At 39.4% G+C, this 15,766-nt stretch overlaps 1 protein-coding gene across 2 annotated transcripts; it reads left to right on the plus strand.

The window, feature by feature from the left end:
• Window positions 1-1,338: 1,338 nt before the first annotated feature.
• Window positions 1,339-14,827, plus strand: hif1aa (hypoxia inducible factor 1 subunit alpha a). Of its 2 annotated transcripts, XM_077539563.1 has the most exons (15): window positions 1,345-1,719; window positions 7,229-7,419; window positions 7,775-7,926; window positions 8,099-8,183; window positions 8,340-8,449; window positions 8,950-9,152; window positions 9,752-9,858; window positions 9,978-10,125; window positions 11,061-11,368; window positions 11,441-11,640; window positions 12,450-12,569; window positions 12,632-12,876; window positions 12,944-13,043; window positions 13,611-13,698; window positions 13,778-14,827. In XM_077539563.1, exons 1-15 carry the CDS (start codon window positions 1,688-1,690, stop codon window positions 13,939-13,941), a joined length of 2,253 nt encoding a protein of 750 aa, XP_077395689.1. In that variant the 5' UTR covers window positions 1,345-1,687; the 3' UTR covers window positions 13,942-14,827. The 2 variants fall into 2 exon arrangements, with proteins under 2 accessions (XP_077395688.1, XP_077395689.1); XM_077539562.1 differs by having other exon boundaries at window positions 1,339-1,719; window positions 11,061-11,640.
• Window positions 14,828-15,766: the final 939 nt, after the last annotated feature.

The following is a 15,766-nucleotide window of genomic DNA, read 5'->3' on the forward strand; positions in this document are numbered from 1 at the left end:
CATATGGTGAGTTTAAAACAGGGGTGACCAACCTTTTTGAAATGGAAAAACATGGACTTCTTGGGCAGTGACTGTAGAAGTAGCTCCAGTACCTTTTTACAAATGAATGGAATATTAATGGAGGAGTTTTCACCCAAGGGCTTGTTGACAAAAGAATGATACCATTCATGGTTGGGGCATGCATCCAACATGGAAACTAATTCAAAAAATATTGCTGAATAAACTCATAATTAAATTAAGAAAGTTGTATGAATATTTTTTATATATTTAATTGATTATATATATATTTTTTTGTATTAAAGTAACAGGGCTGCAAATCAACGCTAATAGAGTTTTTGCTCAACAATACATACAGTAGTAGCTGTGATAGCTATACTCACTGGCCATTTTTTCCCAATATTTATTTAAATATTAAAAAAAAAAATGTTTTGGAGAGCCAAACACCACTCTCTCCTTGTTTATTTATTTATTTATTTATTTATGGGAGGGTTTAAAAAAACCATTATTTAGGGTAATTTATTTATTTATTTATTTTCGAATTAAAACACTGCTAACAGGGTTACATTGGTTTGAACGACACAGTCCAAAATATAAACAGTTCGAAATGGCTTATTAGCGATACTAACTGCCAAACTAATTAACTTGATGATAGTGTTTCTGCTGAGTCATCTGACTCACCTTTTTTTTTTTTTTCACTTTCTCTAGAATGGCTTAAAACGTTTTAGTAACAAGATTGTGTGCATTTTGTAGGCTTTCTGAGCTTTATTATAACTATTTAAAATGTACCTGTGATATAATTTGATTTGTGATGATTATTTTGATTTCTCGTGTGATGAAAGGTCGTTTTACTATTAGAACAATCTGTCTGGTTTGCAGTCGCAGGCAAAAGTAACACAATACGCCACTTGTTTTCACGGTGTAAGGAAGCGTTGCCTTGAGTTGCATTGTGGAAATATCAGAAATGCCCGGATGTTCGCAATTGTTCATTTACAAGCAACAGATATCAACAAAATTGTATCAACTAAAATTGGTTTACTTGTTTTCCCATTATACTGCAATTGTTTTGGTTATCAAGATACACAGAGAGAGGGAAAGAGAGAAACAAAGTAGTGGGTGCGGCGTGCGCAAGAGCTACACTTGGTATTTAAAATGATATTTGGGAATCACTTTTACGAGAGTTACGTTGTTTCTCAGGCCACCAAGTGCACGTTTATTTTTAATTTCATGGATGGGACAGAAAATGTCCTTCAATTCCGGAATGACCCTAATATCGGTGACTCCACGGTGGGAGAGTGCACCGCACTTCCTTCGATCAAACATTATACAGTACAGTACAATGAAACAGTACAATATCGTGGGCGCGTCCACGAGGGGTTGATCATGTGATTGCACGTCCCCGCGGCCTCTGGGGGGAAGTGAGTGATCCTGAGCTGGTGTAGTTCCTCCAGTTTTCAGTTTTCCAGCGTGGCAACGCTGCCAATTGTGGACGTACGAATGGCCTGTCTTTAAGCCGAGAGACTTACTTCCTCGCAAAAAATACACACGCAGGTAACTCACACGAAGAACACTTAACGAGCTCGGAACCCACATCGGCGAGGATCTGCTGGTGTTCGGCATCATTCGTCGACGGCGACGGAGACAGCTTGATACGGATCGGGCGACACAACTCGGGTGCTTCGGTCCTGAAATGGACACAGGAATTGTACCTGAAAAGAAAAGGTAATGTTGGCACGAGCCTGCGCTACACGGTTACTTGTCAAAATATGCGCCTGTCGGTTTGAACAATATAATTTATGAGAGGTTTTATGTTAACTCTTACTACGCTTACGGTGACATAATAATATGTGATAGCTAATGCTAACGTTGTTGGCTAGCTTCGCGACGTTTATTTGCCCAGCTTGTGACTCCTCTTTGTGTCTCGGTTAATTTGTTGTTTTGTCTGATTAAATACGTCATTTTAATTTGTAATATATATTTTTAGAGTTACGTTTTTTGTGTGGTCTATGAGAGTTTTTGTGACTGCTGTCCTGTTTTGACGTTGCGATTGCTGGCCTTTATCGCTTGCGAGTACTGCTTCGGTGTGGTTCTTTTGTTAAAAATGTATAAGTGGTCGTGTGGTTACAACATAGGGTCGTTTTGAGTCATTACTGTCAGTCGCTAAATGTAAATAATTTTAACTGTAGTAAGTAATGCAGTAAGTTAGGTCTTGACTTATGTCAGCAGATATGAAACTAAGCAGGTATTTTGTTATGGTAATATTTGATCTGTCAATTGCTTCTTTGTAGCTACTCTTTAAAATCCTAAACACATCAACCAACACAGCAAACAAGAACTCGCTTACAGTTGTTTATTTTGTCCCTTTAAAACCATGCAAGTTATAGCCCATTTGTTTTTTTTTTCCCCACTTGCATTCTTGCTGTCAAATTGAAATTTGGCACATTGCCTCGTGTGCAGGTCGAATTACTACAGTGGCTATAAAAAGTCCACCATTGTTCAAATGGCAGGTTTTTGGAGTATTCAAAAGTGAGATCATGGAGTATTCAAAAGTGAGATCATGGTAACTCATTTACATTTTTTTTTCAACCGCTATTGTGACATTTTACACTTAGAACGCAATTTTTAAAAGCGAAATAATACTTGCTGGAATAATATGTAAGTACTGAGATAATATGGGTGCTCAAGTTTGTGCACCCTGTTCTAACCAGATATGTGGCTGTGTTCAGAATCAACCAATCACATTCAAGATCATATTAATTGCAATTAAAGTTCCTTTAACTCCAAATAAAGGCCTTTTATGACATTTTTGTAGTCACATCTTATTGCATAAGCTGCGTTGGAAAAGGCCAAGTTAGTTGTGTTTATTTCTGTGGCCACTGATGCACAATTAACATAATCCTGCCGCTCCATCCTTCCTTGCAAATGTTTACATTCTGTTCTTGTGTTAGTGTACCGACTGACAAGTAGGTAGTGTGCAACATGCCCTTGCTGTTCCTACGGTGCCTAAATGCAGTATAGACCTACATTGGTGTCCCACAGTCCTGATTGCCCATAAACTCTCCCTGCTACTTTTTTGTAAACATTTTTTTGTGTGACCTCCCCGACAACCTGTACAGATCGGGCAGGGTTAAGACTTGGAGTGTGGAAACTCGCCTGGTCCAAGACAGCACAAATTTATCTTGCAATCTGACAGAGTGACTGTTGTCAACAACAAAAAAGTCGTATAGTTCGAGCTGGGCATTTGACATTGGAGTGTTTTCCCTTTGAATTTTGCGAGGGGGGTCGCAGGTCGGTTGTCGTTTTACGATCGTTTGAAGACGATGGTGGTGTAGTTAGTGTGTGACATCTCATTTCCTACCTCAGTCTGATTCCTACCTTAGATTTAGTTTCTGCTTGGACATTAAAACTACACAAGCTATGAAACAGTTAACTAAGGTAGTTCATTTAAAAATTGGTGAACTGAACTTTGAACTACTTTGTTTTTAGAAAATGAACTTTCTCAACACTGGACTTTTACTGTTGCAACTTGCAGGTTTATCTGCAACAAGTAATGTATGACAAAAAAAGGTGGTCATAAAAACAGTAATTTTAAAAGACACGGTGGGGCGGGGAGAAACGAGGTTTGCTTTTATATCAAGTCGTAGGGACCAGCTCATTTGAGGATGGGGATGGATAATCTAAAGTCGTGAAAAAGACAGTAAGACACTGTCTTTGGATGAGACTGGAGAGAGAGCGTTAAAACGTACTCGCTCGAGTCTAGTGCAAATGGATGAAATTCTTACAAGCAGCGCACACTGACAATTTGGCCGCATTTGCGAGCATATTGGTCACCGTCTGGAACCCGTATAACACAGGCTGTTTTTCTTTGGCTGGAATTGGACCTTAGTCAAGGTTGTAGGGAATTATGAGCATAAAAATAAACACAACTTCTAACTTGGCCTTTTCCAACGCAGCTTGTGCGATAAGATGTGGCTACAAAAATGTCCTAAAAAGCCTTTATTTTGAGTTAAAGGAACTTTAATTGGCTCATTTAACATGATTTTGATGAATGTGATTGGTTGGACCTTAGTCAAGGTTATAGGGAATTATGAACAGTTCCAAATGCCAGCCAATGTTGGCAAAAAAAAAAAAACAAACACAAAAAAAAACTGCAGGCTTCTGCTTTAAATATATATATTTTTTAAATGTCAGGAAAGCTCACTAAAACAGCGGAAACTTTATTTGTACTTAATTGGAGGCACTTTAAATGGTAGTATGTTTTTGTTGTAATCAGGTTTGATGTAAGTTACGTTGCACAGTGCTACTTTGTGGTATTATTTCTGCCTCATCTCTTAATCACCCAGGATCGACTGACGTCAGAAGCAGTTGCCAAATATGTCTTGCAGTGGAAGTTGCGCTTAGATATTCAAGTACACTTTCTTCAATTTTATTCGAAGCATTTTCATATTTTAAGCATTCATAATGAGGGCGATGCCATTCAGGCCTCTGGGAAAATCGGAAATTACAGAACTTGTGGACCACATAACAGCAGTGTTAGGATTGTGACAATATTCAATAATTATTTCGCCTACCACTGATGACACTTGGTTTTGTATTTTTATACTTCCATTATATTTTGTTTGTTTTGGCTTTGTATTGTTCATATATATATATATATATATATATATATATACATACATACATTTTTTTTTTTAAATTACATTTACCTTTTTACATCTGACAATAGGTAGACCGCCATGTTTGAATGCGGATGCCCATGTAAGAATTTCAATGCGCACAGAGTATTGTTTCTCTAATATTAGTATGACAAAAACGTGAATCTGAAATCTAGTGCTGTGCGGTGAACAGCATGTGAGTATGTGTTGTATTAACTGGGAAAGTCAGGTGATAAATTCAGTATTTAACTGCTTGTACATAGCGATAGATGGAGAACTTAGAGAGCCTTGCTGCAATGTTGCTTTGTCTTCAACAAATGCCTGCCGGCCCGAATGAGCTTACATTGCCATTGATCTGTGTGTGGAGTCTGCAGACGTGCCATAAAAGGATGTTCATCATCGTGCCAGTCACATGCTTTTTTTCTATACTTCAACATAACCACAGCATATAGTAAAACCATATTCAAAGCCATCTACTGGTTTTGGCTTAACATTCACTAAGGCTTACTGATCTGCTTCTTATCAGATGTAATAGAAAAGTGAAAGCCACTATGTAGCTACGATGGCCCATTTTTCACCCCAAACTATGAATTTTTTATTCAGGAAAATGAATTTTATTTACAACTTGCGTTGTCCAAAGTCTCATACTTAGTGGCGCCTCTTCCTATGGAAAGGTTTTTGTTTTGAAGTTTAAAATAGCTTACTTGAGGATCTGTTGCTGTTCCCTGCCTAATTGTCTACTTATTTAGTTGTTGTTTTTTGACTGAGTACCCTAAAAAAAAAAAAGAGGCGCACTAGAGGAACAGAACACTGAGCAAGCGGAATGTTGGCACCCTGTTTAGCGAACGGAGTACTGGCAGTTGCTGCACTATTTTTCTCCTTTCTTTCTTGGAGCCAATCCTCTGTCCTTTTTTTTACTGTTATAATCTTCTGTCCACTGGTTCATATCTCTTACTGACTAGTATTCATAATGTTCATCCAGTCATAGTATCTATTTGTACTGTGTTTTAAAATAGCACAAAGCTAAACTATATATGTTGTGTTTTCTAGCATCAAACTACAGAGGACTTCGGGTCATGCATGACCCCATGTGTACGAGTCCTGTTATGTAATATTGGCCGTTTGCCTGGGAATGTGTTAGTTTCTGCTGGGGACTGTTTTTTATTTTTTATTGGCTATTTTAATATAGAGGGAAAGCAGTGTGTCTGGATTAGAATAAGTAGGGTGAACTGTTATTTGTGTTTCTTAGTTTCGTGAGACAAAAAGCTGATGGCATCATCTGACAGTTTAGAATGTTGAGTAACAGAAATTATTCATTGGATGGAAGATTTAATTTAAACTTTGGAGAAGAAAAAAAACTATCCTTCCTTTTGCTTTATGTGTTTTGAAAATGTTGACTCCTGTCAATCTGATGAATACAAATTATTTATAGCTAGGTAATTTTTGTGTAGTGTAACCTGTTGTAACAATAGTTGGTCTCCATTCCTTTGGATTTCGAAACACAATTTCCCATAACATTCAAGTTGAGTTGTCCTTTCCAGAGCAAAACTACAAAGTGGCTAATATTAGCAGTCTAAGCTACTTCCTCTAATTAGTATCTTTAGCCGCACAACCCTTATTGTGATTATCCATGTGGCTGCCACAGATACTTACGTATGTCCTCAAAGTTGAATCATCTCTGAGCGAACGACTCTGCAATGTATTCCACTACATTGCGCCTCCAGATGTATTTTGTCAATTGATGGTTGGCAAACAACTTTGAAGTATTGCGCCATTCGCTGACGTCTGGCCAACGTCACGCTCCTCTTGTAATACAGCTGCTGGTGTGGCACTAATATCATGCGGACGTTGTTTAAAAACTTGCTGGCATGTGTGCCTAAAAAAAAAAAAAGTGTCTAAAAGAATGTTGTTTGGTTTCATTGTACACCAAAATAACTGCAAAGCTAGATGCATGTGACACTAGAATTTGAAGATTCTTTCTAATATCCATAATGTATATGTGGTTAGTTTAATTACTTTTTATAGTGTTGCAGATGAATCCTTGCTTATGAATGAAGTCAAAATTGGAAAATGTGACATTGATATAAAACACACTGCAGAAGTGACCACAAATGTCACAACATTATGACTGCACCATGTGAGACTTACTGATTAAATATTGTGTAAATATTTGTCAGTGATATTGATTGCTAAAGGAAGGTGCTTGGGTAATCAGCTCCTCAACAGTGTGGGGAATCTGACTCCACTCAGACTGATGAATTATTTACTTGAGTTCTGAAGGTGACATCCACTAGCTAGCCAAATAACATCCGCAAATCACATTTTGCTGGTATTATTATCAGCCACTTTTGAGCTGGACATTTTGGACTCTCACAGCATTTTGCTCTTTAAAAATGGCAGTTCACATTTTAGTTAAGGCTGTGTACACACGGCGTCCCGTGTCATTACTGTTCCATCACACAGAGCTATTTTTAGAAGTTAGTGGTCTTTGTTGTGGTGCAACTTGACGCTTTTGAGGCATTATGTGGCCACAATAACTTACCCCCCCCCCCCCCCCCCCACATGTCTCCCCGCAGGGTGAGCTCAGAGCGAAGGAAGGAGAAGTCGAGGGATGCGGCGCGATGCCGGCGCGGGAAGGAGTCGGAGGTGTTTTTCGAGCTTTCCGAGCAGCTGCCGTTGCCTCACAGCGTCAGCGCCAGCCTCGACAAGGCCTCCGTCATGAGACTCACCATCAGCTACCTGCGCATGAGGAAACTGCTCGACACCGGTCAGTCGCTGCTTTCAAATGTTTCAGATGGGGCGAGAAAATGTTGTCCGCCACCTTCCTAAGGCGTAGATATGGGAGCGCTGATGGTCTACCTTGGGGACTGGGATAACGGTGTAGTGTTTTGAAGCAGGATGGGAACGATATACATATATAAATAAATAATTCTGGGCCTACTAAAGATGATCAAATTAAGAACTATTTATGGTAACAGAGCCAACTAAAATCCAAATCACCATAACTAATTCACCAAATTACTGAGCACTTCATATTCTAAACTACACATCCTTCCATTTAGACATGTTACCATACCCTAGCCGCTGCTTTCGTTTCATTCTGTGCTTTTCTGTCCCTCCAGATGAGCCAAAGGCAGAGGAGGAGAGCGAATTGGACGCACAGCTGAAGGGCTCCTACTTAAAAGCTCTGGAGGGCTTTCTAATGGTGCTGTCAGAAGATGGCGATATGATTTATCTCTCTGAGAATGTTAACAAGTGCCTTGGCCTGGCACAGGTAAGTTTGAATTACAGTTGTCACCATTGAATTGTATTTTTTTTCTTCTTCGGAACAATGAAGGACACATTTTTACTAATACATCTCGATAAAGTAGGTTAGAGGTTCACAAGTTAACAGCGCATGAAATGCTGATGTGAAATGTCCGACGTTCTGTCTCTGACTTGTGCAGTTTGACCTGACTGGGCACAACGTGTTTGATTTCACACACCCCTGTGACCAGGACGAGCTGAGGGAAATGCTGGTCCACAGAACAGGTACGGAGCATTTTAGCATCATAACTCACGACGACAAGTTTATGTGAACTTTCCTTTACGCTAATTTCCCTTTAAATTCAAATCATAGAAAAGTTTAAAGAAATGGGAAGATCCATCTTTTGAATGATCTTCCTGTTCTTTTTGGTCAAATTTCAGGCTCCAAAAAGGCAAAGGAACCAAACACAGAGCGCAGCTTCTTCCTTCGAATGAAGTGCACACTCACAAGCCGAGGCCGCACCGTCAATGTCAAGTCGGCTACATGGAAGGTAATGGAAGGACTTGCTCATAATAATAGCTGGACTGAAACCTTGATAATCATATAAAGTGCATGTTGGTAAGTGCAACCCAATAACCCATTGCCAAGCAAAGTGGCCATTAGTCAGTAAACTTCATTTGAATTCAAAATAATCAGCCTTTAATTGTATATGTGTACCGATATCGACATCTGAGAGGCCATGAGATGGGCCATTAGCAGCCTATTCTGACTCAAGCCCATGCGGAAGACATTAACAACACAATTACTGAGCCCGGATTGCATATTTAAATCATGATAATTCCATACCCAAAGCAGAATTCAAATTTCAGAATTTAGATGTCTATCATCTCGAGTATTTGGTGGACATGATTACAATACTATAAAGAAAAACATTTTCTATTATTGTTAGCAAATGTTACATTTTTAAATAACCATGTGATCTTTGTTTTGTTTTGTTGTTTTTTTAAGTCTAAAAGTATATCACAAATGTTCCAATGTCAACGTCGACAGGTGCTCCACTGCTCGGGACACGTGCATTTACACAGCGGTCTCAACGAGCAGACTGCCAAGGACCACAAGGAGCCAGCGCTTCCTTATCTGGTGCTCATCTGCGATCCTATTCCACACCCTTCCAACATCGAGGTCCCGCTGGACACCAAAACGTTTCTCAGCCGACACACGATGGATATGAAGTTTACATATTGCGACGAGAGGTGAGCACACGTGATCCGGCGTGGGGCTGGGCGCGATACGGTTGAAAAGTGCCATCACGAGTATTTTGTATCAGTCGCTATCGATAGTTGTTCATTTAAAAAAAAAAAAAAAAAAAAAAAAAAAAGTACTATTCAAAATTAGGATCTGGACCAAGGAGGTTGACTTTAGTAGTTTTATTTTAAAATAGAATATTTAAAAAGGAAGTTTAGTCAACCCAAAAAATTGTCTTGACAATAATATGTTGTATACAGCCCCACTAGTCTAAATATGGTATTCGGGTTAATATTGGGTTAATGCAGTGCTTCTCAAATAGTGGGACGCCCCCCCCCAGGGGGGCGCGAGGCTTCGTCAAGGGGGGCATGTTTGACCTCGGGGACATGCCTTTTTAATTTTATTTTATTTTTATTTTTTTTATTTTTTTTTACTGTCGAAGAATAAAGTGCAATTGCACCTCCACTACATTAGGGGGCAGTGGCGCGCTCATTGGCAGAGTGTGCGCAGGGAGCCACCTAGCACTCACAATGTCTCAAACAAAATTTAGATTTGTGTCTTCCTACTTGAGAGTACAATACATGCTGATCATTTGTTGATCCGACAGGATCACTGAGCTTATGGGATATGATCCAGAGGACCTGTTGGATCGTTCTGTGTACGAGTACTATCACGCGCTGGACTCAGACCACCTCACCAAGACTCATCAGAACTGTAAGCGTCACGTGCATCCTTGAATCGAGTTTGAATAATGTTGAAAATGAACTACAAGCGCTGCAGTGTCTTGGCAAGCGGCGTATCATAAACGTGCTTATGTTTGTATATGTACTCAGTGTTTGCAAAGGGCCAGGTCAGCACAGGCCAATACCGGATGCTGGCCAAGAGGGGGGGTTTTGTGTGGGTGGAGACGCAAGCGACTGTCATCTACAACAACAAGAACTCTCAGCCACAGTGTGTGGTCTGTGTCAACTTTGTTCTCAGGTACGTAAATCACTCGGAAAGTCCCAATATTTAATTAATAAGGAAATAAATAAGCTTCACTTATAATGAAATATTCTATTTTAGTAAGGTTGTGGGTGGTTTAAAAAAAACAACAACTCATCTTACACTACCCTTTAAAAGGAAATATCTTGCAGATTATTTGATTTAGGGAAAAAAATGTACCGGACATGTGCATGCACATTAAACAAAATAATATATCAATTCAACAAATATACTGCATGCTAATCACTTCTTTCCACTTAGTTTTGGCACCATCTTGTGGCATCTTAGGGAGTTTATAGTCCATTATTAAAACCACAAATGGGGCAGTCAGTGATTGGTGTTTATTTCATACTTTGTATTCGTATAGTGATTTAAGAAAAAAAAAAAAAAGGTGATTAATGTTGTACTTTGTACTATGTTTGGTTCGGTCATTTTCCAAAGTAAAAACAGCAGAAAAAACTTTTCAGTCGACAGCAAGTTGCAAAATGTGCTTTTAAAGGTACTATTGAAAAATAATGAAAGTATCAAATTAATTATAGACAAAATATTAACTTTTTATTGATATAATGGGCTAAATAAGTGAAGTATCTCTAAGGACTACAGAAATCAGTGAACAATTCTGTTGATATGCTGAAACCAGAGGATTTGGACAATAATTAAAAAAAAAAAAAAAAAAAAAAATGCCCCAAATGATTACTCTCAATTACTTGTCAATTGTTTAATTTTGACTAATCGAGATTATTAGAGCATCTATGGGTCGGCCAGTATGTGGGCTATTTTGACAAATTATTGAGCAATATGAAGTGTTAAAAATTGATTTTTTTGCTCACTTTGACAATGCAATTTTAATGGTTGAACAAACATGTTTTTTTTGTTTTTTTTATAAATGACTTTTGGAGGTACAAGTTTGACTTAGTCTCCCTGTTCTGCAGTGGCATCCAGGAGGAGAAAGTGATCTTGTCTCTGGAGCAGACGAAGCCTGTGAAGAAGGAGCTGCAGGAGGATGGAGAAAAGCTTGTTGTGCAGAGCTGCCCACTAGAAAAGCCCCCGACCGTGTTGAAGATGGAGGAAAAAGAGAAGGTGGCCCCAGAGCTGGACGTGATCAAGCTGTTCACGCAAACGCTTGAGCCGAAGCCAGTGAGCAGCCTGTACGATCAGCTGAAGGAGGAACCCGAGGCTTTGACGCTGCTGGCGCCAGCAGCCGGAGACACCATCATCTCCCTGGACTTCAGCTGCCCCGGTTTGTGGCGGCCTCCTTGCAAACTTCGTCTGGATGACTCGCGTCCTAACGCCCGCCTCTCCCCTCCCACAGATTCCGACATCCAGCTGCTGAAAGACGTGCCCCTCTACAATGACGTGATGCTTCCCGCCACCAGTGAGAAGCTGGCGCTGCCGCTTTCTCCTCTGCCGCCCAGCGAGCCTCTCGGTGTCGACGTGGGCGCCGCGGATGGGAAAAGTGACGACTATGCCGGACCCGCGGCCACGTCGACAACCAGCAACAGCACAGCCGAGGTAAAGCCAATTAAAGCTCATTCAAAATTGTACAAATTCATTTTAATGGTGGAAGTGGTTAAAAACAAACAAAAATGTTCTATTTCACTGGATGGGTACATTAAATTTATTAGGGGTGTCCGGCAGGGCTGGACTGGCCATCTGGCATTAGAGGGCAGATGCCCGGTGGGGCCGGTGTCCTTTGGGGCCGATGGTGTGCTATTGAATGATTATTTTCCTCCATTTTACCCCAAGAGACCGACCCACAATTTAGAAGGAGCAGCCCATTCATTCATTTACAATCTAGATATCAAACTGAACCAATAAACATCAGTGGCAGAGCTACGTAGCCGAGGGCGGTCAGAAAATCGGGCTGGGCCAGCGGGCGCAAGTCAAAATGCCGATTATTTGCGCCAGTCCAGTCCTGGTGTCAGGTGATTATTACAATTGAATTTTATCGTAATTAATTACTTCTAAGATGTGATTAACCTGATTTAAAAAACAAACAAACACATTTTCGTACTCTTAACGTAAAAGTGGAAAAATGTTAAATTAATAGAAATATGGCTGCATCTTTCAATCATTGATACAGCTATTTTATAATCCATAAAATTGCGTGAAAATTAAAAAGATGTACTGTGAAAAAACGAGTATGATATTGATTTTTCTGCCACTAGATGGCATCATTGCATTTATAAGATGGCGACGGCTCAGTGCATTTTTCCTTTCATATGAAGAACTATCTCATCTTTATCATGAAGTAAATTAAAAAAATTCTGCACTCTCATTATAATTGTGCTTTGACCTGCTTCCATATTTCTTTGTTACAGGTTCCTCCTCCTCCAGACTTTTGCTTAACCATGGACCCGGACATCTCGGACTTTAAACTAGACTTGGTGGAGAAGCTGTTTGCTATTGATACACAACCCAAGACCCCCTTTACCACACAGGTAATGATGACGTCATTGGTGACTGATCTTAAAAAACAGTGATTGGATGCTCTTCCCGAAAGGCAATGGAGGACTTGGACCTGGAGATGTTGGCTCCCTACATCCCCATGGATGACGACTTCCAGCTGCGCAGCGTGAGCCCCGAGCAACCTTGCGGACCCGCCGGATCCCTGGAGAGCTCGCCCGTCCGCGTCGCGCAGGCTCTCCACAATTATCTCGGCCTGCCCTTCGGCACGACCAGCGGCTCCGCATCGTCCCCGGCGTCGCCCGACACAGTTCTCGCCGCGTCCCCCATCCTCATTAAGAGGTAAAGGTTCCGTAAATGCGCTCCGCCTCCCGATTTTCGCGTGATGTATGTCATGTTTGTTTGTCAGAACGGCCCATTTGGACAAAGAGGTGTCGCTCCGCACCCTGGCAGCGCAAAATGCACAGCGCAAAAGGAAACTGGATGACATACGAGCGATGGTTGGCCAGGTAAGTGAAACATCTGTAAAATTGACATCCAGTTTGATGTAGGGATGCAACGATATCCAAACATCACGATACGATATTCCACGATATGAAGGTCACGATATGATAATTATTACGATATTGTGGGGCCGTTGGCGATATTTAAAAAAAGATCACAAGATTGTAAAAACAGAGAGCTCATACTAAAAAAAAAAAAAAAAAAGCACAATATTGTGCTTTTGTACATAACATCAATGCATATAAACCACCTAAATCTCTATTGAGGCACTTACTTGGTAATGCAAGCACACATTGATCGCTTCACAAGCAAATTCGGTTCTCCTTCATCTGACAATTAGCATAGATTTTAAACATAGAAGGCCAAAACATTCCTAATGAAAATTAAATTGTACTAATAAACTCGCCACTAGAGGGTGCTAAAACTGCACAAATGGAAATCAACCTGACTTTTTTTTTTTTTAACAAATGTGTTCCTTTTAAATATTGTGAACATGACGACGACATATTGTAGCAGTTTTAATATCACGATATTGAGTTTGACGTCCAAATTAACATTCATGTTTTTGCCAGGAAACTTTGACGAAGGAAAATGTGAAAGGAGGGAAGAAACTGAAGGTTGACTTGGGCACAACCCAAACTGTTGTTCTGCTGCCTTCAGGTGATTTGACGAGACCTTTTTTGTGGATTGTTCCGTTTGTTCCATTCGTCATATGAACCGCCGTCTGTTGTCGTCTTAGATTTGGCGAGTTGCCTGTTAGGCAGCACCGCAGAGGTCACCAGGTCCCTCTTCAACCTGCCACAGCTCACCCGCTACGACTGCGAGGTCAACGCCCCCTTACAGGGCCGCCAGTATCTGCTGCAGGGGGAGGAGCTTCTGCGCGCCTTGGACCACATCAACTGAGTCATCGACATCCTCTTATTTATGTATCCGAATACGTCCAACTCGAGTTTGGCTGCTGTTTGCGCACATTACGTGAAGTCCGTAGCATTCCACTGTGATGAACGCCATCTGGGTCACAACGAGGGATTCAAGTATCACAAAGGTCCCGGTTTGTTGATTCTTTTTGTTTCTTTCCATTTCGCTCCTCCTGGGAGTCTCTCAGCACACGGCGCCTCTCAGATGACCTTTGCCAGCAGGTCACCAAGAATCGGGCGCAACTGCCAGCAGTGTATTGTAAGCTTCAGTCGCACAATTTCTATTTTCTTAAAAAGAAAACTATTACCAGCAATATATATTTTAAGCCTTTTAAAAACTAGTTTTCATGGGATTTGAAGAGTTTCATTTTTTTGCTCCCATACCCGTCTGTCTTAACATCTGTAGTCCACAAGTATGAACATGTTTAAATGTAGCGTTTTGAATGTTGGCTCAAATTTATTCACTCAGTCGTGTCTTTTTAGTGTTTGAATACTTTTAATTGTGTAGCAGTCCAATTCATCCTCCGTCACTTTTACTTTGCTGTATTTGTGTGTTGTATGTACTGTATATCAGCAAAATTCACTCGGTATGGCTTGTCACATTCAGCTCTGTCAAATGAAATATGTAACTTGGTTTGCTTTGCTTCACATTGCTTTTTCTCTGTCAACCATGAACATGAACATTTTTTGTGACACTTAAAAAAGAAATAAGGGGGTGAAACATGTTGCATTTTACTAACGTGATCATGGCACCATTGGGTGATTTGTCCAACACCGCTCAGTTATTTGTAGTCTGTGTAACTGATCAAATAATCAATCATGCCATGCTTCTTGTTACTGTCTAACATTAAATGGCTCTTATAATTACCGTTTCCTGTGTGTCAACTTCATTTGTCAGGAAGCATCGAACAGGAAGTGGAGGCGAATGAATGTGTGAGAACAAAAAATAAAGAATACTGACACTAGAAAATACTTTTAAAACATTTCAAAAACGATATTTCTTCCCACATTTTCATAAACATATACATGGTCATTAAAAAAAAAAAAAAAAAAAAAAACTACGTGGTCGTTTAAAAAAAATGCCTTACTATACATGGCCATTTAAAAAAAACAAAAAACGGCTTACTATATGTGGTCGTTTAAAAAAAAAAAAAAGAAATGCCTTACGATACATAGTCACTTAAAAAAAAAAAACACCTTACTATACGTGGTCGTTTATAAAAAAAAAAAAAAAAAAAAAACCTTACTGTACGTGGTCGTATAAAAAAAATCCCTTACTATACATGGTCATTAAAAAAAACAATGTCATACTATACATCGTCATTTTAAAAAAAAACAAAAAAAAACACCTTACTATACGTGGTCATTAAAAAAAAAAAAAAATGCCTTACTATACATGGTCATTTAAAAAAAAATTTTTTAAAAAACGCCTTACTATACGTGGTCGTTTAAAAAAAAATGCCTTACTATACATGGTCATTAAGAAAAAAGAAAAAAAAAACACTTATACGTGGTCGTTTAAAAAAAAATGCCTTACTATACATGGTCATTTAAAAAAAAAAAACACTATACCTGGTTGTTTTAAAAAAAAAGCCTTACTATACATGGTCATTTAAAAAAAATAATAATAATTACTATACATGGTCGTTGAAAAAAAATGCCTTACTATACATGGTCATTTAAAAAAAAACAAAAAAAAAAACACCTTACTATACAAGGTCGTTTAAAAAAAAACGCCTTACTATACATGGTCATTTAAAAGAAAAAGAAAAAAAAACGGCTTACTATATGTGGTCGTTTAAAAAAAAAAA

The sequence above is a fragment of the Festucalex cinctus genome, chromosome 12 (genome assembly GCF_051991245.1).
Source record: "Festucalex cinctus isolate MCC-2025b chromosome 12, RoL_Fcin_1.0, whole genome shotgun sequence".
Lineage (NCBI taxonomy): Eukaryota > Metazoa > Chordata > Actinopteri > Syngnathiformes > Syngnathidae > Festucalex > Festucalex cinctus.

Bases quoted from the DNA above. Each gene is read 5' to 3' on its own strand.
- hif1aa (XM_077539562.1), top strand. From the start codon at position 1,688: ATGGACACAGGAATTGTACCTGAAAAGAAAAG. The intron at 8,184-8,339 runs GTACGGAGCATT...GTCAAATTTCAG, and splicing joins AATGCTGGTCCACAGAACAG to GCTCCAAAAAGGCAAAGGAA. The intron at 13,044-13,610 runs GTAAGTGAAACA...TGTTTTTGCCAG, and splicing joins TACGAGCGATGGTTGGCCAG to GAAACTTTGACGAAGGAAAA.